Below are 23,487 nucleotides of genomic sequence, written 5' to 3' on the forward strand. Positions count from 1 at the left end.
TGACAAGAGTGACCTCTGTGGCACCAGAGGAATTCTTCCAGCGTAAGACTGTCACTTTCTGCTTTGGCTGCCTACCAGTACTGTATCCTCTTTTCCGGTCCTTCTTCCTTCACCTTTGCCTTTCTCTCATACAGAGTTTTTATCCTCACTATTTATTCCTCTTTGATCTTTAGTTTTATTTTTCTATATACAGTCACCCCCCTTTATTCATGGGGATATGTTCCAGCCCCCCAGTAGATGCTAAAACCTTAGATAGTACTGAACGCTGAACCCTATATATACTGTTTTTTCCTGTACATGTATATCTATAAAAATGCTTAATTTATAAATTAGGGACAGTAAGAGATTAAGAACAACAATAATCAAATACTACAATTACAAGGATATACTTTAATAAAAATTATGTAATGTCCCACAAAGTCTTATTGTATTATACTCACATTTTCTTTTTTCACAAATTTTTTAAAATTTTATTAGATGTATTGGCGGGACATTGGTTAATGAGATTATGTAGGTTTTAAGTTTGTAGTTCTATAGCACATCGCCTGTATATTACATTGTGTGATCTCCACCCACGAATCCGTCTTCTGTCACCGTGCATTTGACACCCCTTCCCTCCGGCAACCGCCATACTGAGCCTACGTCTGTGAGTTTCTGTTCGTCTGGTTTGCTTGCCGCTGTCAGCTTTATATCCCACATATGCTTGAAATCATATGCTTTTTACTTTTTCCACCTGACTTATTTCACATATAGCATGATATTCTCAAGATCCACACATGTTGTTGCAAATGGCTATTTCATCTTTCCTTATGACCGAGTAGTGTTCCGTTGTACATATGTGCCTCATTTTCTTTACCCAGTCACCTGCAGAAGGATACGTGAGTTGTTGTCATGCCTTAGCCATTGCGAATAGTGCTACAGTGAACAGATGGGTGCATGTATCTTTGGAAGTAAATGTTTTCAACTTTCTCAGGTGGATACTCAGGAGAGGAGTTGCTCGGTCATGGGTCATATTCACTTTTTCACTTAAAGGAAGTACTTTACAGCTTCTTTTTGGCACATCTGACTTGCCAGCACCACTACTTTGGTGCTTTCAAGCCATTTGTTAAGTAAAATAAGGGTTAGTTGAACCCAGGCACTGTGAGGCCACAACAGTGGGTAACTGAGATAGTGAGTACGTGACCAACAGGCGGGGAGCACACACAGTGTGTATGCTCCGGACAAAGGGACGGTGCACATCCAGGGCGGGATGAGGCGGGATGGAGCCGGATTGTGTGAGGTTCCAATGAGCTACTTAGAATGGCCTGCAATTTAAGACTTATGAATTGTTTATTTCTGGAATTTTCATTTAATATTTTTGAAATGAGGTTGACAGTGGGTAACAAACTGCAGGTAGCAAAACCGCAGATAAGAGGTACCACTCTAATGCATTTTGAAGGTAAGGCTTTAAACTTTGTAAAATTTCCAGCATCTGTTTCAACTAGTTGATTTGATGTATATGTTTTGATGTGATCTGCTCTATTAATTTACATTATGTTATTTTATGAAAGGTTTTTCCTTTGATGAGGTCATGATGACTCCTATTTCTTTCAGTTCTTAAATGGTGGCTGGGCCAACCACCAGGCTGTTCACACCGTTGTGCTGGGGTCACGTCCAGGTTTGGTGTGCACCTCCACTTAGGTTCAGTTTTCTACACTTGTTGCATTCTTTTCTATCAGTTGGCCAGGAGTGGGTTAAACATGTCTGCTCACTACACTTCCTCCCCCAAATCAGTTCAGAAAGCATTTCAACCACATTTTCCTAACAAACACTTCTCTTCGGATAGAGAGAGGATCATAGTCTCCTTGTGCTGGGGAGAAAGGAAAATTGCTGTTTTGTGTGGACACAAATTTTGGATTTTCCAGGAAGACGAGGGCATTTCAAAATTTGGTGAACAATATAAATAAAAAATTGATAAAGTAGGACTGCCTGTTTTTATATTCTGCCACCTGGCATATGTTTAAATGAATTTGCCTGTACAGGTGTACCTCAGAGGTTTTGTGGATTCAGTTCCAGACCACAGAGATAGATCCAATTTCACAGTAAAGCAAATCACTCAATGTTTTTGGTTTCACAGTGCACATAAAAGTTACGTTTACACTGTACCGTACTCTGTTGAGTGTGCAATAGCATTATGTCAAAAAAAAATACTATACATAATAAAAAGTAGTCACTAAAACTGCTGGCCATCATCTGAGGCTTTGGCGATTCATACTCTTTTTGCTGGTGAAAGGCCCTGTGTTGGTCCTCGGGGCTACTGACTGACCAGGGCGTGAGTGCCCGAGGGTTGGAATGGCTGTTGCAATTTCTTAAAATAAAACAACGGTGGAGTTTGCCCCATGGGTTGACTCTTCTTTTTATGAATGATTAGTCTGTAGCGTGTGATGCTCTTTGGTAACGTTTTACCCACAGTAGAACTTTCAGTATTGGAATCGGTCCTCTCAAACCCTGCTGCTGCTTAACAGCTAACTTTGTCATGCTCTCAATCGTTTTTGTCATTTTAGCCTTCTTCAGAGCATCTTCAGGAGAAGTGGGTTCCATCTTAAGAAACTGCTTTCTTTGCTCATCCCTAAGAAGCAGCTCCTCATCTGTTTCTTAGTTTTATTATGAGATTTCACATTTCAGTCATTTCTCAGTCTCCACATCGGATTCTCTTGCTGTTTTTCGCACATCTGCAGTTACTTCCCCCTGTGATGTCTTGAACTCCTCGAAGACATCCATAAGCATTAGAACCAACTTCTTCTGAACCCCTGTTAATGTTGGTATTTTGACCTCTTCTCATGAATCACAAATGGTTTTTAATGGCATCTAGAATGATTAAGCCTTTCTAGAAGGTTTTCGGTTGACATTGCTCATATTCATCAGAGGAATCACTGTCTATGGCAGCTGTAGCCTTACAAAATATATTTCTTAAAGAATAAGACATGAAAGGCAGAATTGCTCCTGATCCATGGGCTTCAGAATGGATGTTATGTTCGAGGCGATGAAAAATACGTTATTCTCCTTGTACATCTCCATCAGAGCTCTTGGGTGACCAGGTGCATTGTCGATGGACAATAATATTATGAAAGGAAACCTTTTTTCTTCCCTCAACAGTGGGCTTAAAGTGTTCAGTACACTGTGTTGTACACAGATATGTTGTTATCTAGGCTTTGTGGTTTTATTTACGAAGAACAAGCAGAGCAGATGTAGCATAGTTCTTGTTTTATTCAATGTATTGGGGTAACATTGGTTAATAAGATTATATAGGTTTCAGGTGTACATTTCTATGATCCATGCTATGTATATTGCATTGTGTTCTCAAAGTCAAATGCTCTTCTGTCATCACGACCCCTTTATCCTCTACTACCCGCCCACTCCCCTTCCCTCTGATAGCCACTACATAGCTGTCTGTGTCTGTGCGTTTTTGTTTGTTTTTCTTGTGTGTTCATTTGTTGCTTTCAGTTTTATATCCAACATACATTCATATGATCCTTGACTTTTTCGGTTTGACTTATTTCACTTAGCATGATATTCTCAAGGTCCATCCATGTTGTCACAAATGGCAGTATTTCATCTTTCCTTGTAGTGTTCCATTGTGCATATGAAGTCTGTCTGGGAGAAGTCCAGCCACTCTTAACATAACGAGAATGGCTTAGACAACATGGATGTAACCTGGCAGCCAAGGGGAGTGGACTGGAATGCTCATGTATGAACAATGATGACTTTACTGTTCTAATCAATGGGGGTGGTAGACACTATTGAGTGAACATGTGTACTTTGTGGCCATACATTCAAAATAACTGAGCTATTAGAACAATGAATCTGCATCAAATTTTGTGTTAAGTTTGAACATTCATCCATGGAAACTATTCAGATGATTCAGAAGGCCACAGCTATGGACCACCTGTGATTGGCAGCTTCATTGCGACAATGCTCCCACTAATGCGTCATGTCTCATGCAGAGTTTTTTTTGTGAAACATCAAATATTCCGGGTGATTCAGCTCAGCTACAGCCCGGATTTGGCGCCCTGTGACTTCTGTCTTTTTCCAAAATTAAAATCACCTTGTAAAGCGAAGAGATTTCAGACCATCAGTTAGATTCACCAAAATATGACAGGGCAGCTGATGGTGACTGGGAGAACTGTATGAGGTCTCCAGGTGCCTACTTTGAAGGGAACTGAAGCTTCATTGTCCTTTGTACAATGTTTCTTGTATCTTGTATCCTCTTCAATAAATGTCTCTATTTTCCATATTACATGGCTGGATACCTTCTGGACAGACCTCATGTACTACATCTTCTTTATCCAATCATCTATTGAAGGACACATCAGTTGTTTCCTTGTCTTCTTAAGGACCCTAGGGTTTCAGAATGGTAAGAGAAAATTGTCTTCAACTTAAAGTCACCAGCTATATTAGTCCCTAACAAAAGAGTCGGCCCATCCTTTGAACTTTTGAAGCCAGGCATTGACTTCTCTGTAGCTGTGAAAGTCCTGAATGGCATCTTCCAATAATTTAAGACTGTTTGTCTACACTGGAAATCTGTTATTTAGCGTAGGCACTTTCATTAATTTTCTTAGCCAGATCTTCAAACCTGCAGCTTCTACACCAATATTTGCTGCTTTACTTTATACTTTTATGTTAAGGAGACATTTTCTTTTCTTAAACCTCAAGACCAAATCTCTGCTAGCTTCCACTTTTTCTTCTGCAGTTTGCTTCTCTCTTCAGCCCTGTTAGAGCTGAAGAGAGTTAGGGCCCGGGTCTGGCTTGGGCTTGGGCTTCAGGGAATGTTGCTGCTGCCTTGGTCATCTATCTATCCATACCAGCAGGAGGGCTGTTTCAGTTTCTTACCATTCGTGTGTTCATTATAGTAGAAAGTTCCTTCAAGAACTTTCCTTTGCATTTACAACTTGACTCTTTGGTATAAGATGCCTAGCTTTCAGCCTGTCTCAACTTATTACATGGCTTCCTCACTAAGTTTAATCATTTCTAGCTTTTGATATAAAGTGAGAGATATGCAAGTTTTCCTTTACCTGAACACTTAGAGGCCATTGTAAGGCTATTAATTGGCCTAATTTTAATATGCTTTGTCTTAGGGAATAAGGAAGCCCAAAGAGAAGGCGAAAGACAGGAGAACCACTGGTCACTGGGGCACTCAGAACACACAGTTTGTCCAGTGAGTTTGCCCTCATACGTGGGCACAGTTCATGGTGCCCTGAAACATTACAATAGTAGCATTACAGATCACTGCTCACAGATCACCACAACAAATATAATAATGAAAAATTTTAAATCTTGTAAGAATTACCAAAATGTGACAAAGAGACATAAAGTGAGCAAATGCTGTGGGAAACATGGCACCAATAGTCTTGCTCACCCGGGATTGCCACAAACCTTCAGTTTGTAAAATGCACAATAAAGTGAGGCACAGGAAATGAGGTATGCCCGTAATTTGTCTTCAAATGCTGACATCTACCTCTTAGGCTGTTTAATTGTGCTACCTTCTTAAACAGTGAAAATCATATTCTGCATCCAGGCTGATATGTTCGTCTACTATAAACATTACTGCCTATGATAACAGGTAGAATGAAAAAAATCTTTTTATATACGTTACAGCTGGCAGAGACTCCTGGGACCCCTTCAAATCACCCTGTCTTTCAGAGCTTGCTGACAAAAGCATGGAAATGAAAAACAAGCCCTGTCTGATATGAGCTGACCTTGAAAACATTAGCTTATTTAGACCACTGTTCATTCTGTTGTTATTTTTATAAGATGCTGTGTATTCAACAGGCTCTTCTAATTAAGGTGTTCTTTGAGATTAGTAGTCTCTTCTTTCTTTACGAAGCAGTTTCTCTTCTACAAGCCATCTCTGGCTCTTTCTTTGTTAGAGATTAATCATGAGAATAATGAAGCAAATGGTTATTTGTGCTGCCATGATTGACAAAGGTTATTAGAACAGGAATCTGCCCAGAAGCGATGACTAGGTTATAAAAATGTTATAGAATACTGAAACCAATCACCATTTTTGACATTTGAGAAGTACTATTCCCACTTTAATCATGATGGCCTGTTATAAAAGTATTTATGCAGAATAATCTCATTGGGCAATAATTTTTATACCAAAGGCATACATAATTAAGTATAAGGGGGAGATTCAGAAGTGATCTGAGAGAAAAATGGGCCTGGGGAGGAAATGACCACAGTGAAAAATGAGGAGCAGAACTCTCTTAAGTAGAACTGTCTGTCTCCCAGACACCTGACCTACACAGTTAGGTGACCTTTTCCATTTATTGTCTTCATTTTCAGCCCTTTGCAAGTTTGAGGAGCTGTTGGAGAGGGTAGCTCAGGTTAGCCTGCTGTATTTTTCCTACTAGACTATAAAAAAATAGAAGGAGGTATACAGATAGAAACTGTCCTTATGATGGTTTTTATTGCTAAAACACCTCCTTAAATAACATTTTGCAAAAACAAATTAGACAAAAATCTAATTATATCCCTTTGTGTTTAATATAGTCATAACTTTGTAAATTAGGTAGTAATTATTTTTACCAGGACTGTACCGTTGCTTCTACCCTTTCTGTTTTTTGGGGGTGAGGGGTAGGGATCCAACCTCGTTTTATTGCATGTGTTTGCATTTGTTTTTATTCAAATTTAACTGTTTAGAGAGAAATGTCTCTTCAAATGAGATATGTTCAAATGAAAATACATTTACTATGTTCATCTGAAGACAATGGGGGGTTGATAACAGCTTTATTGAGATAAAATTCATATATAATAAAATTCAACTTCTGAAGTACATGATTCAGTGTTTTTGACTATGTTCCTAAAGCTGTGCAAAGACACCATCTCGTTCCGGAGCGTGTTTATTACATCCCTCATAAAACCCATAACCATTGGCAGTTGCTTCCTCTTTCCCTCCCCCAGACACTCACAACCACTAATGCACTTCCTGTTTGTATGGCTTTGGCTATCCTGGACATTTCTGTTTGTTCGTTTGTGTGTTTTTCTTCTGCTTTCCCCATATTAGGTACTTAAGGAAATTGGAGAAGAGAATAGAAAGTGAGCATGAATGAATGTAACTCTTATTTGTGAGTTGGTTTACTTAGAACTGAGTATTCTTTCCCCTGGCTCATTGGAAGAAGTACTTAAAACAAACAAACAAAAAAAGAATAGCAACAGCTTTATGTAAATGAAATAATATAATATGTAATATTGTGTGATTTATATAAGTGAAATCATTTAATATGTAGTATTTTGTATCTGGCTTCTTTAGCAAAATTCAAGATTCATTCATACTGTAGCATGTAGCCAATATTTGTTTCTTTTTACAGTAGAATAAGACTCCTTGGCATAGATGTACCACATTTTGTTTATCCATTTATCACTTGGTGGGCATTTAGGTGTTTTCACTTTTTTATTGTATGAATGATGCTGCTCTGAATATGCATGTACACAGCTTTACATGGGCATATATTTTTAATTCTCTTGGGTATATATACCTGGAAGTGGAATTGCTGGGTCACATGGTAGCTACATGTCTGACTTTTTGAAGCACTGCTCAATTACTTTCCAAAGCAACAGCACCATTTAATCTTCCCATCAGTTATGTAGGAGGGTCTTAACATTTCCATATTTTTGTCAGTGTGTATTATTGTCAGTCTTTTTTATAATAATCATCTTTGTAGATGCAAAGTGGTATCTCACTGTAGTTTTGATTTGCGTTTCCCTAATGGTTAATGATGTCCAGCATCTTTTCTAGTGCTGCTTGGCCATTTGTATATTTTCTTTTGGGATATATCTATTCAAGTCTTTTGTCCATTTTTACTTAGGTTAGTAGTGTTCATTGCTGATTCATATAAGGTGTAACTGTATTCTGATAACAGCCCCTTGTATGTGTGACTTGCAAGCATTTTCTCTCATCCTATAGGCTGTCTTTTCCGTTTCTTTTTTTGAAGCACAAACTTTGAAAGTTGGAAGTCAAATTTCTATATTTATTTCTTCATTGCTATTTTTAAGCGACTATTACCTAATCCAAGATCGCAAAGATTTACTTTTATTAATTGCATAGTTTGGCTTTTACATTTAGGCAAATGATTCATTTTGAGTTAGTTTTGTATGTGGTGTAAGGTAGGGATCTAACCTCCTTTCTTTGCATGTGTTAGCATTTGTTTTTATTCAAATTTAAATATTTAGAGAAAAATGTCTCTTCAAATGAGATACATTCAAGTGAAAATACATTTACTATGTTCATCTGAAGACTACGCTTACCTGCACTCTCACCAGATATGGTTCCATATCTGTCTCTATTCTGCTTATTGGAATCTGAAAAGCAGCACTCACAGGTGCACTTTGAATTCATTTATTCGGGTTTTTTCCCTTAATTTGCAATCTCACCTCTTCAGCTGCAGTACAGAGAATGCCAAGAACTTCTAAGCCTCTATCAGAAATACCTATCAGAGCAGCAGGAGAAGCTCACCATGTCTCTCTCAGAACTTGGTGCTGCAAGAATGCAGGAACAACAGGTAAGCATCTTTATCCTTACCTTTTCTTGTTTATAATGGATCATCCAGGTGTCAGAAGAGTCATTTGCCTTTTACTTTGTCTCACGGTATATGCAGGGTGAGGCAAAGTAGATTTACAGGTGTTTATATGGAAAATAATACAATAATAAATAATAAGATAAGAATAAGCTCTGTTTCAGGTACTCAGCTGAAATCCTACTTTTGCCCCACTTTATAATTTTGTCTTAAAACATGGAAATACAGTATGTGCTTGAGCTGGTGTCTTTTACTTCCCTCTTTCCCTTCCCTCTCCTGTTCCTGGGATACCTAGGTGAGGAATGATCACTTGAAGAAGGGCATTGGGTCTCTGAGGGAGCTCCTGGTTGTGTGGAAGCACAGCAGGCGTGGCAAAGAAACTCGCTGCCCTGTTGCTTAATGAAGGTCAGGTGGGCTGTTTGTTACTCATTGTCCATATGGAAAACACTGAGTCTTTCCTAACTCATGCTTACATTTTTAAGATAATAAAAGTGACTTGATAACTCACAAAAGCTTTAATTGGATAAAATATTTTGCATGATTTTGTTTGTGTATATATGTATTAATTGCAAATATACATATGAGAGTGTTTGTAGATACATTCACATACATGCCACGTCATCACATGGTGTATAGTATACAATTAAATGAATGTTCAGAACCTTGCAGTTGCCTCTCACCCTTGAGCAAGTGATACTTGATCTCATTTTATATCCACATGAGTTTAAATCTTCAGATAGATGGAGATAAGCTTGTTATGTGAAAACATTTTAGGGAAAAAACTGTGTGGTAGAGTCAGTCATTCATATTAAGTATTAAACCACAGGACATGTCCCCAAGCTCTGTCCTCCCCTTTGAGCAGTATCATCTGCAGTCTTCCAGAGAGCACCATTGTCCCGCAACCTGGAGATGGCTGTGTCAAGTGGGTTAGGAGATCTGGCTAAGAAAACTCCAGTTTTGAACCTGAAGTTAGGACACATGGAAAAATTTTTTTTTAATAAAGAAATAATTTTGCTGGAATGTGGTAAAACTCAGATTTTTTAAATATGCTTTTTTTGAAGTCACAACACTTATAAAAATGGCCAAAGCATGAATGATTTATTTGTATTCTAATTTGAAATATTTTTTGTTCTGTTTTCTGAAAACCTAGGCTATAAAATGATGTAGAGCAAGGTGACAGTTAATCTTGATTATTTATCTGGATTTTTCCCACTACTTTGATGACAGTCAGTTTTTAAGGTGGTCTTGAGTAGGCTAGAGAAAATTGTAGCGTGAAGATCAGATTTTTACCTTCGGTTTTGAATTTTCACTTTCTCCTTTTGCACAACATAGGTGTATTAGAGGGCACAAAAATGAAGGGCAGCCCACTGTCAAGGGTATGTGAGGAGAGGCAGAGGACCTTTCAATGGCCAGTGTAGTGTAATCTTATGACCTTAAAGATATAGACAGAGTCCAGAAACCGTCACTGGGGGGCTCTAAAGGTAGCTAGATAAGGAGGCCTGGCCCTTTATCTATCCACTAAAATTGGGAGGAAAGAAAACTTTCTCAGGTATTAGTGTTTTGTTTAAACTAGTGAATCTTAGATATTTATCTAGAGACCAATCATAGTTAACACTTCCTTCCTTAACCTTAACTTTGAGGGACAAAACAAAAATAAATAAATATATATATATTATATGTAATATATAACATGTAGCATATATTATTATATATCATTATTATTATACATTATATATATATATATATATATATATATATATATATATATAAAATCTCACAAAAACTAGAATAAAAATGTTGGCCAAGTAGACAATTGTATACACTCAAAAAGAGATACTTTTGAGTTTTTATTTTGACGTGATGAGAAAATTTAAAATCGTATTCTCAAGAAGTAGCTCCTGATCAAGTTTCAGATTATGTTTTATATACAATGAAAATGAAATTGAGCATTAAAGGCCACTTGTAGGCTCTGCCATTTGAACCCAGAGAGGGAAAGTAAGTTTCATCTTGAATACCGAGTAGAGAGTCACACCTCATCTCCTGTGCTGTGGTTTGTTCTGTGATAGGCTTCTCGATGCTGAGTGAAGGTAAGCATCTTCTCTACTTTCCTCTGGGAATTGGATAAATTTGGCCAAGTCCAATTCTAGTTACGAAGGCATCATTGTGAAGACCTAGCCTAAATAAGGACGTAATTAAGTTAAATGTCCTCTTTGTGTGCTTCCAAGTGGGCTGTGCTTATCTCTGTTCCAGCAACTCTCTTGTTCTTCTGTAATGAGTGTTTATTCATTCATCTCACCAAGCTCTTTTGAAAACAGGCATCTCGATATATTGGTCTTTGTACACTGACAGTGTAATGTAGGGTTTGGTTTAATAAATATTTTTAGTAACAAGTACATAAATGATTTGCTTTTTTACTTTTTTACTCTGATTCGTCACCACTCATCCCCCTATACTCTCCTCCACCTCCCCACCCGACCTTCCCTGGCAATTACCGCACAGTTGTCCATGAGTTTTTCCTTTTTTTTCTTTTTGCTCAAGTTCTCCACGCCCACATCAGAAGAAACCTGAAACACTAATTCTTTTCGCCTGTCATTGTCAAAGTGGCAGGAAAAATCCAGATAAACAATCAAGATTAAATGTCAACCTTGCTCTGCATCATTTTATAGCCTAGGTTTTCAGAAAACAGAACAAAAGAAAGTATTTCAGATTAGAATACAAATAAACCATTCATGCTTTGACCATTTTTATAAAAAAGTTGTGACTTCAAAAGGAAAGAATATATGCACCCATATGTTCATTGGAGCATTATTTGCCATCGCCAAGATTTAGAAGCAGCCCAAATGTCCATCAGTAGTGTAGTGAATGAATTTTTAAAAAAATTTTTGTAACAAAAAATATATGTATGATATATATACATATATAAACATATATGTCATGCATACATGATACATACTGTGTGCTAGGTACTGTTCTAAGCCCTGAACGTATATATTAAATCATGTAATTCTCACAAAAACCCCGTGAGGTTATTATCCCAATTTCACAGGGGAGGGACCCTACATAGAACGAGTGGCTTGCCCTGCGCATACAGCTAGCAAATCTGGCTCCGTAGTTTCTGGAAGGAAGAAAAACAAGAAAAACTTGAGACAGCTAAAAAAAAACGTTTACTTTAGTGTCTTTGTTTCTATAACTAACCCTTGGAGGCTCTTAAATTGACATACAGGTTTTTGAGGACTGGAGCACAAATATGGTAGAGATGTTGGGAGATTATTTGCTTTTCTTATGAGTAGCCACAGTGTCAAGTAAACATAAAATTTTATTTGCTCTCAAAATAAGTTTTTTTAAAAAACTCATTTCCAGATGTTGGGAGAGGGATAGCAGCAGCTCGTTCTTCGTGAGGCATTCGTTTGACTTTGAGAGACTTGTTCTGTTTCTTCTTTGCACTGGTTGCCATCTGGCTCAAATTACATATTATAGGTGTTGCTTATAGTTTTATTAAATCCACAGTTCTTCAGGAGAATGTCCTGGCTTATGATTTTCCTTTGCAACTTCTGCCATTTCCCTGAAAAGAAATTGCTCCACTTACAAGGTGATTTTTTTCCTCATTTCCTCATTCCCCCCCATTCTCTTTCTTGCTTTGCCTCAAAGAAAAATGCATTTTTACATTCATCTTGGAAAGCATTACAAGTTTTTCATGGCATATTCTATAAAGGTTTTTCACTTGTTCTATTTACATTGTTGTAGTTCACTGATGAGTTGTCCTTATCTTAAGAAACAGTACTTGGTATAACATTGGTCTTGGACATGGGAGGATCTAGTAACCGGTTTTGACCAATGTATATTTTAGAATGTAACTTTCTTTATCATAATTGAATGTTATTTCTTTTTTTGTGAACCTGAACTTAAACAATGTCGCCTCAGACTGTGGTGCTTATAATTTCTATTTCAGTCTTATTTAATAGGCTGTGTCATTGCCGATACGTTACAGTTTCTCCTCAGTACTCCTTACATTAAGATAAAGCCTAGGCAGCATTTAAGTAGCTTCTCCCACCGTAATTCTAAATGTTGGTTTTCAAACCTAACTTACTATTTCTCTTAACTCTTTGTGTTTATAGTAGAGTAAATGTACATGGGTGGATTTGGAATCTTACTGAGATTTCTCCCTTTTTTATTCAGTATAAAAGGGACAAAATCATCACTTTTTAGCAATGGGCACTGAATGTTAATGCATCAGTGCTGTTCTGATCTGGCCACTGCATTCCCTTTTATTAGCATTATTTCTCTCTGGTCCCTTGCTAAACCTTTTCTGTTACTGCTCATTATTTCCTCTTGTTTCTCTTTTTCCATTTCATTCTTCTCCGGCTTCTCCTTATTTCCCTCCAAGTCTCTAGATGCTTCTCAAGTTCTAATTCCTCTCTCTGGCTTTTATTCCAACTTTCTGTCCTTCTACTTCCTTCTACTTCCTCAGAGAAGCTTACATTGTTTACTATCACCCATGCATGGAAAACTTCCTAAGTAAAGGTCTTCACCTGTGATTATGCTAAAATTACTTAAGGATTTGTTTCATTACTTCCACTGCTACTATTCCATTGCATACAATCTTGGGCCTGCAGTCCCTGCAATTTGTTAATATTTTTTTAGTTCTCTTTAGTTGATAGTCATTTGCCATGTCCACTTTTGTAATCACAGAATTGAAGGACTACTATGGGTCCAATTCAGACTTGTAAGTAAACAGCTGGTATGCATGCCGCTATTCACCTGTCACATAAAGCTTTCCCTCTAATCTTTATCACAGTCCCACTGTGACTACTTTTAGTGTATCTGAGTTGGCACAAAACCTATTTTCATTCTTGGTTTAATGATATTCTAGAACAGGATTTCTACTTCCAGAAATAATGGAGTAAGTGGAACTAGATATATGCACCTACCTAAACAAATGAAAAACTGAACAAATTATATTAGACAAAGGTTTAATAGGGAATGGACATCAAACACTGAAGGAGAGTGATCCTTAGAAGAGGATAAACACTACATGAGCCATGCAATTGTCTGAGGATGCTACCTAGACAGAGGAGCCCACGTAGAGACTGGTGGTCTCCATGAGGTGAAAAGATGGGGCTGGGAGTCTGAGGAGACTGAGGTGGGATGAGATTGCAGAGCTGAAAACCAGTGAGGGGAGAGCTGCAATTGGTACTCCAGAGATCAGCAGAGACTCTCTCTCAAATTTTAAACTAGTTAATGATCAAGCATAAATATGAGAATATTTAATGAGTCTGGGGAAAAGAAGTGCCAAAAAAGGAAACAGTCCTTGCAACTTACACTGGTTGGGAACAGGCCCTGTTTGTGCCAGCCAGATGGGCATCGGGCACAGTACTCAGAAGGGTATCGCCTCACAGAGGGACGAGGACAACCCTAGATGGGAAGGTGCTCTGGCTCTACCTAACAGAACTTAAAGGGAATATTTGATAGGACTTGTTTCAAAGTAATTTACTACATCCAAACAAAGCACAAGCACATTTATAGCCTAAGTATATATTTTTTAAAAGTTCAGCACCAAAAAGATAAAATTCACAATGTTTGATATCCAGTCAAAAATTACCAAGGAGTAAAATATGACCCAAAATGAGATGAACTGAATCAAAATCAGTAATAGAATTAGTAGACAAAGATAATAAATAAGTTATTTTAACAATTTGCATATTTTCAAGAAGTTACAGGAAAGATGAGAAAGTAGAAACAATAAATATTGTAAAAATCTCAAATTAGACTTGTAGAAAATAAAACTAGAATGTCTGTGGAAAAAATATGCTAGAAGGGACTCACAGCAAGCTTAAGATTATAGAAGTATTAGTAAAATGGGGCCAGAGCAGTAAATACTGTCCAAAATGAAACACTCACACTCACACACACACACACACACACACACACACACACACATAAATAAAAGGAACAGACTATAAATGAGCTATAGAATGACTTCCAACAGCCTAACATGTATAATTGGAGTCCCCAAATGTAAAGGGAGGGAGATAGAATAGAAATACTTAAAAAAATAATGGACCTTGATTTTTATAGTATAATAAAAACTGTAAACCTATAGGTCTAAGCAGATCAGTGAATTAAAAGCATAAGAATCATGAAAGGAAACACTGTCAAGGCATATTATAAGCAAATAACTTAAAACTAAACTGATGATAAAGAAAAAAATTTTAAGCAGCCAGAGGAAAAAACATACATAAAGAGAGATAAAAATAAAAATAAAAGTAGATTTTTGGGGGTCAAACAATGTATATGAGAAAACGGTGGAACAATAAATTACTGAAAGAAAAAATTGTCAACCTTGAATTTTATACTGAGCAAAAAATATCTTTCAAAAATGAAGGTGAAATAAAGAATTTTTCAGACCATAAAGGCTGGAAGAATTACTCACAAACTTACAAGAAATGTTAAAGGAAGTCATTCATATAGAAGTAAATGATACTAAATAAAAATATGGGTAAACACAAAGTAATGAACACTAGAAATAGTGACTGACTAAATACAAAATTTTCTTCATATTATTTTTAAGACTAAAACAATTTGATTTTTAAGAAAAATAATATGAGGTTTATAATATGTAGAAACAAAATGTGTGACAGTGCCACAAAGACTGGGAGAGGATAACTAAGTTATACAGGTGTAAGGTTCTTAGATCTGTAGTGGTGTGCATCTCCTGAGGGTAGACTCTAGTAAGTGAAGATAGATTATCAACTCTAACTAAGTCCCCCAAATAATATCACAAAAAGTTATAGCTATTAAGCCAATGAAGCAGATCAATTGGAATCACAAAAAACAACCCAAAAGAAGGCAGAAGAAGAGAAAGAGTAAACACAGAAGACAACTAGGAAATGGGTGGGAGACTTGACTTGGAGTCTCCCACCCATTGCCACACACAATACAATATACAGGCGATGTATTGTAGATTACATATATAATTTTATTAACCATTGTCATTCCAATAAATTCAATAAAAATAAATTATAGAAAACTAAAAGAATGGAAAAAAGATATGCCATACTAGCATTAATAAAAAGAAAGCTGGAGTGGCTGGGTTAATATCAGACAGTGTATTCCAGAGCAAAGAATATTTCCAGAAAAAGAAGGCTATGGCATAATAATGAAGTGTTAAATTCATCCCTAAAGGAAGCAGGAGACAAGAAATAGTACAAATTGGATGGAGTGGGAATCAATGAAATAGAAAACTAAAAAGAAAATTAGAGTCAGTGAAACCAAAACCTGATTCTGTGAGAAGACCAATATATTTGATAAGGCTGTAGGCAGGCTGAACAGGAAAAAAAAGAGAGAAGATGGTAATAACCAATATTACAATCTGAAGGAAAATAAAGATGCATAATGAACAATTTTATGTTGATAAATTTGACAATTTATAGAAAGGACAGATTTCCTTGAAATACACAAACTACTAAAGCTTACTTAAGAAGAAATAGATAACCTAAATAACCCTATAATAGTGATTGAATTTGCAGCCAAAAGCTTTCCCACAAAGAAAACATTAGATTCAGATGGAATTACTGGTAAATTCCCCCAAATATTATTATTTATTTATGTACCATATAGCATGGTTACTATAATACTGTATTGCATATTTGAAGTTAGTAAGAGAGTAGATCTTAAAAGTTCTTATCACAAGGAAAAAATTTTCGTAACTATGTATAGAGACATATGTTAACTAGACTTAATGTGGCAATTATTTCCCAATGTATGCAAATATAGAGTGATGTTGTACACCTCAATTCAAATTCATATGTCAATTATACCTCAATTTTCCAATATAAATAAATAGTACTAATTCTACATACATTTTCTAGAAAATTTCAAAAAAATCTCAACTCATTACATGAGGCCAGCATTACTCTGATACAAAACCAGATAACAGTGTAGGAAAGGAACACTACAGATCAATATTTCTCATGAATATAGATGCAAAAACTAGCACAATTTTAACCATTTCTATCCAACAATATAAAATATTAAATTATGACTAGGTGGTGTTTATCTCAGGAATGTGAGGCTGGTTTAACATTCGAAAAATCAATTAGTATTGACCATATTAGCAGGCTAAAAATAAGAAAATATGTACTCATCTCAAAATAATGCAATTTTTTTTAAAAACCCATATTTATTCAGGATAAAAAGCTCCAAAAAATAAGAACAGAAGAGAATGTCTTTAACCCAAGTGAGGGCATCTCAGAATAACTTATAGGTAGCATAAGTTACCTATAATGGTGACTTATGGTAATCTTTCACCACTTTTAATGGTGAAAGATCAGGAATAAGGCAAGGTTATTTTTCTGTCAATTCTTTCATTCAACATTGTATTGGAGGTTCTAGCCAGTGCAATAAGTCATGAAAAAGAAATAAAAGATATACAAATTGGAAAAGGACTAATTAAAGCTGTCTTATTTTCAGATGACATGATCAAAATGTAAATCCACATAAAATAAAAGTCTACACAGACTTTTTGTGTAATTACCAAAACTACTAGAAATTATGTGAATTGAGGAAGGTTGCAAGATGCAGGAACAATTTACAAAAGTCAACTGTGTAACATTTCTATGAGGTACTAACGGTAGTCAAAATCATAGAGACAGAAAGTGGTTTTGTTGTTGCCAGGGACTATGGTGTGGGGAATGGGGAGGGACCATTTAAGGGGTATGGAGTTTGAGTTTTACAAGGTGACAAAAGTATGGGGATAGATGATGGTGATGGTTGCACAGCATTGTGAATATATTAATGCACTTAAAATGATTAAGATGGCAAAATTTATGTGTATATTAGCACAAAAGGTTTTTAATCATTTGTATAATATATGCTATAACAAAGTAAGGTGTTGAAACCTAAAAAACATTTTAAATTGTTAAATTTTTAAAATACCATTTTATAATAGCATAAAAATTTATAAAATGTTTAGGGAATAAATGTGACCTGTACTTGTACAACTGCTCCTCAAAAGAATTTTAAAAACACTTAAATATATGGAAAGATGTACCATGTTTATGGATCTTAAAGCCAATACTGTTAATATATTAGTTCTCCTAAAATTGATCTATAGATTCAACACAATACCAGCTGATTCCAATAGGCCTTTTTTTAAAAAAAGAAATTGACAGCTGATTCTGAAATTTATATTAAAATGCAAAGGATCAAACAATACTTTAAAACTACCAATAATTCAGACTGAAGTAATATAAAGATAGATAAGGCAATGAAACAGAATACATTACCCAGAATTAGACCTACTCATTTATAATCGGTTATACCTAAACTAAATTCTAAAACCTAAAGCTATAAAAATTGTAGAATAAAACATTTAAAAAATATTTTTACCTTGATTAAGGAAAAATAATTAGAATCAACACTACAGGCATGACTTGCAAAAGGAAAATTGATCATTGCACTTTATCAAAATTAAGAACTAGTTTGCTGGAAACAGTGCTGTGAGAATGAGAATTCAAATCCCAGGCTCTGGGAAAATATTTATAATTCACATAAATGATAAGCTTATATTCAAAATGTAAGAAGAACTTTCAAAACTCAAGAAGAATAACAAGCCCCTTACTGCTTTTAGGGTTTTGTTGTTGAGTTTCAAAGACTTTGGAGTGGAGAGGAACAGGGAAGCTAATGCTAAAGTATTTTTTTCATTTACCCTGTTTATACTCTCAGTACTATTTGAAATTTTATCTCTTACGTCCATGAGGTAATATTCTCTCTGGTTTGTACAGGTCTCACCACTTAACGTTTTGGAGTTTTTGGGGGGACTTTTCAACATGAACTTATAGCCGTTAATGCTCCCCTGGACTCTACTCACAGAAACCTCTGTTAACTCATTTTCTTAGACTGCCAGTTTCTTTCAAAGTATCTGTGAAATGTCATGACTTTTACCCCTGCCTAGTGACAGTAAAGATCCAAACGCAGACTTTGTGATCTAGGGCCAGTGCTCTTTCTATTATACTTGAGTTGCTTGGTTGAAAAGGAGTTTGGGGTTCTTGTGTTTTGCTCTTCTGGTAATTCAGTTGTGTGCACTTGGATAAATCATTTAATTTTTCTTATCTTCCATTATTTTGAGAGATAGCAAATGAGACCATAGAGAGAAAGAGAACATGTATAAGGTCCTTCCTGATCTAACTTTCCCATCTTTCCTTACTCAATTTTCCTTCTTCCTTTTTTCCCCCCTTGCTTGGCCTCTGTCCCCCTTTTTTTAATCACCAGCGAACTCTCCTTATGTCTGAAGGTTAATTCACTGAAAAGTTATCTCTACCAAGGGACGTGTGTAGCTCAGACACCCTCTCAGGATTTCCCGGCCACCTCTCCTTGCTGGCTGGAGCCCTGTGTTCCTGTTTCCCAACCTGGGTTGTCACTCAGGTTCCACTTTCGCCGTCTCTGAAGCACACTGTACTCTGAAACTGAAATGAACTTTTGTGATTACTACCTCGAACATGCTTAGCGAGAAAACTTAATTCTAAATTTTGGCATAGAAATGCAATTGTCTTCTTATTCTTTTAGAGTTCATGAGGTTTCTCCTTTTCAGGGGTATTTAATGACAAGTCTGCCCTTTTCTGCAGCTCTAGATTAACTGTGGAGAAAAATCACATTTCTTCAGAACATTTGAGCACTGATTGAATTACATAGTGGGGGTGAGGATATAAGGCAACTGCATAGTTTTTAGTGTTGATGAGGAGAACAATGAATAACTGTGAAGCCGCTGAATTCCAGGACTAGCTCTGACTGTCCCTTTGTGTGGCACTGTAGTCCTGGTTCTGTCCGTGGGCAGCTAATGCTGCCGCTCTGCTCATTCTTCCCTCATTCTCCAACCCCATTTTGCTATGCTTCATGATTTCTCAGGAATTTTCTTGCACAGAAACTTAACTCATTAACAATATGTTTTTCCTTAAATAGAAGTTGATTTTCTAAACGGAGAGTGACATTTCCACTCGTAGCTACGAAGTATAGCTGGAAAGCCTGTGGCTGATTTCTTGTGGGTACTTTTTGTTACCAGGTCTGATATCCATATGAGAACCCTTCCACATCATCCGCCCTGCTATGCTCCCCTCCTCCTCACTTCCCCCTTGCCCACTTTTGTGTCATCAGGCATCAGGCCTAATATTTCCAGCTGATAGGGAGTTGTGTTAACCCAGTCATCGTTTTGCATTTAAATAATGTCACAAAGTACAGGAACTGTCTTATTAAAGAACTTTAATAATTAAGAACAGTACTGATTTAATGAATTATACACTATTAGGGAGAGAATAGAAATTCATGAATCTGTATTAGTGATACATATATACATACATTGTCCATATGTACGCACATACACTATAACAGGTTACCTATTCAGCATTCCAACTGAGAACACGTAACCTGAATCTAAATCTCGAGGAAACATCAAACACAAAATGACAAACCTTTTACTAATTAAAGGACAGAGGGGACTGCATACTTCAAAAATGGAAATGTCATAAAAGAGAGTCTCTGAAGATATTCTAGATTAAAGGGGAATTCAGAAATATGAGAACTAAATGCAATATATGACCCTAGACTATATATCCTATAATGTTTGGAGGACTCTACTATAAGGAGTACTATTAGGTCAATTGATAAAATCAGAACGTGGATGATGGATTAGGGAAAATTTTTGAAATGAATAACTGTACTGTGGTTATGTAAGAGAATATTCCTATTTGTAAGAAATGCTCACTGAAATATTTAGGAATAAAGGATGATGAGGTATGTAAAGTTACCCCCAAATACTTCAGAAAAATATATATATTTGTATATGCATAAATATCTGAATGTGGTAGTGATAAAGTAGGGTATAATGTAAAGAATTGGTAAATCTGGCTATAGTGACTATAAATGATCATATACTTTATTATTATTGATTTTATTTTTAAATAACTTTATCAAATGAGAAAATAAGAATAATTAAAGTTTTTGTCCCCCTCAAGTATAATTAATGGCCAAAGAAAAATAATTTCATCTAAAATTTACAAATACAAAATAATTTTTATCTTTCAGAAAAATAATTTTAAAGTCCTACCATGTGGCTACTTCAATTACTATACTTTCTATGTGTCTTTGATATATGCTTACTCTTTGCCATGGTAGAAATCCTCTGGATTAGGCATGTTAAGGAAAAAAGCAGAAACAGAGAAAGACACTCAGAAACCCGTGTGACTCCAGCTACCGTGTTAGACCGTCTCCAAGAGCTCTGCAGCCTAGTTGATACACGCTGGGTCTGCACTCTCCACACTGGAGCACGACACCAGGGCTGGTTAGCACTGGAAATGCGGCTGACGAGACTGAATTTTTAATTTAACCTTAACTAATTACATTTTAGTAACCTCCCATGTATGGGGACTACCATATTGGGCAGTGCAGTTCTGGAGTGGTGAGTAATGCCCAGGTGTGAAAAGTTTGTGAGTTCCAGTAGTCAGGAAGGTGATAGGTTCAAGAGATGAATGGTTTATGACTGGTCGAGTTAGTGTAGGTGAGATCTGCCCTCTTCAGAAAGAATCTGTGATACATTGCACGTGTTTCTACCTATCCATTGGGCAAAAATTTTATTGTTGAATAATAGCAAACCAAATCTATTCAAAATTTCAGTGTCATAATGAAATATAGTTATTGCAGGCCTTTTTACATGTTACACTATTTACCAAAAACCCAAAGAAGATGTAGGGCTTCCTTTTTTGTGACTTCTGATTAGAAGGGCAGAAGTCATACAATGGGTATGTGGGAAGGGGGAGGAGGGCAGAAGAGAAGGAAGGATGCTTGTCTGGATGGATTAAGAAACTGCAAGATACTCATTCTAAATGCTGCAGGAGGGGTACATTAAGTCTCTTGTCAAATGTGAATAGACTTGATGTTATCTAAGGTTCTTTACAGCTTTAACTTTTGTGATGCTAAATTTTAAGAATACTGAGCGGGAGGACATCTCTGAGAGTACTGCAGTCAGATTAATTTAAGATTTGGAGTTCAGTGTGTGACTTGTGTTATATGATCTTAATCTTCCAAGCCATATGAGTGATTTCTGTTTTGCTGGGTAAATTTATTTCATTTCGAATGGAGCATCGATTAAAAGAAAGCTCCAGTAACATATTCCATAGAATGTAGTATCATTCTGGTTACTTTAATAACTTTTGTAAGAGTGATAACCATGCTCTTTATTCTGCCAGTTATAAATATCCTCCTTATGCAGGCAAGTTAAGAAAATAGGCTAGAAGGAAGTATAAACGTAGAAGGTAATTTGTGTGTCTCCCTAAATACAGCACTGCTTAGCACTGATGAACAAAAGGACTAACTTGAAGCCTCAGTTCATGGCCCCTTCGTCTTTCACTGTGCATTCGAGGCCTCTCCTTGGCATCGGGGGATATTACTATTCTAGTTGATGAGCTTCCGTTCTTCCAGACTGAGTCAAGACACACTAACGTTTTGAGTTTACTCTGTTGATTCATAAAGCTACTTCTCTTTTTAGCTTACACCTTTGCACAGTGTTCAGAGCTTTCAAAAGACGTGTAGGCTTAAGCTTTTTGCTCTGCTTTGGGCATGAAATAAGAGTTTGACTAAAGTCTGCCTGCATGACAGGTTGAGTGACTGCCATTTCTCTCTGCCCTTATGCTGTTACACAAATGAGTTCTGCTTGGTACATCTCGTCTCCGAACGTTTGCCTGAGTCCTCAGAACCCTGTCTCGTGGAGAAGGACACCCAACTGTAACTGTGCGATGCTGCCTTCACCTCACTTTTTAAAAGAAGGGACTATATTAATGTAGTAAATCCAGAAACTGGGTGTAACAGGGCTTCCAAGATTATGCCCAGGTTTGTTGATTTACTAGGTTATCACAAATAGTCCTACTCCCAGCTAAGATTTATTATAGTGAAAGGATACAAAGCAAAACCAACAAACGGAAAAAGGTACCTGGGGTAAAGTCAGGAAGAAACCAGATACAATCTTTTAAGAATCTTGTTCACGTGGAATCACATGGGATGCATTTAATTCCTCCAGCATCTAATTATGACAATGTATGTGAAGTATTCTTTACCAGGGAAGCTCATTAGGGACTCTGTGCCCAGGGTTCTTATTGGAAGCTAGTCATGTTTCGCCCTCTATCTAGCATGTATCAATTTCCAGATTCCCAGAAGGAAAGCACACATTTAGCGTGAAACATATTGTTTTCATAAACCATTTAGATATTGTAAAATACCCTTACCAGTTAGGGGATGGTGGGAATACTCCCAAGATCCAAATTCCCATAGTGCCAGCCAACCTTATAAGCGGGCCTTTCTAAAGATAGCAACTTCAGTCATGTTATGTTAATTATTTTCTGCATCTGGATATGCCTCAATTGACATTCAGACTTGCAACTTGGAACTGTCCTTATGTCTAGTCTCTTTACAGTCTTTTTTGTTGATCATTAGTATCAATTAGAGATTAATAGAAAAATAGTGTACTATACACCTACTCTTTTGCTAATGGAGCTGATTCCATTTCTTGTAGGTTAGAGTACCAAATCTTCTTTCTCTTAATCTTTTCCACTGTTGTTTCTTTTTAGATTTGCTTTGCCCAGTTCTTCAAGTTTATGGTCTCGTAGTTGCATCTGAGTCTGTGACCACAGATTTCTTTCTCCCTCAAAGCTGCAGGGTAGTATTGCCTGAAAGAAGATTACATGAATATCTAGCAATATGCTTCTCAGTTCTTAGAAACCACTTACATTAAGATTAAATTAAAACAATAGGTAAAGGCCCTGGCTGGTATAGCTCAGTGGATTGAGCGCGGGCCTGCGAACCACACGATCGCAGTTCGATTCCCAGTCAGGGCACATGCCTGGGTTGCAGGCCAGTTCCTCGCAGGGGACTCACGAGAGGCAACCATACA

The 23,487-nt window shown here is 36.6% G+C and overlaps 1 protein-coding gene across 2 annotated transcripts in view; it reads left to right on the forward strand.

Annotated features, from left to right (window-relative positions):
• Window positions 1-23,487, forward strand: part of KIAA1328 (KIAA1328 ortholog) — a 240,066-nt gene that overhangs the window by 95,128 nt on the left and 121,451 nt on the right. For both annotated transcript variants that reach the window (XM_037033175.1, XM_037033184.1), the window contains exon 6: window positions 8,413-8,540. In XM_037033175.1, the coding sequence (XP_036889070.1) occupies window positions 8,413-8,540 (128 nt within the window). The remainder of the gene's footprint in view (window positions 1-8,412; window positions 8,541-23,487) is intronic.

The sequence above is a fragment of the Sturnira hondurensis genome, unplaced genomic scaffold (genome assembly GCF_014824575.4).
Source record: "Sturnira hondurensis isolate 20B ecotype Veracruz unplaced genomic scaffold, ASM1482457v3 Scaffold0001872, whole genome shotgun sequence".
NCBI lineage: Eukaryota > Metazoa > Chordata > Mammalia > Chiroptera > Phyllostomidae > Sturnira > Sturnira hondurensis.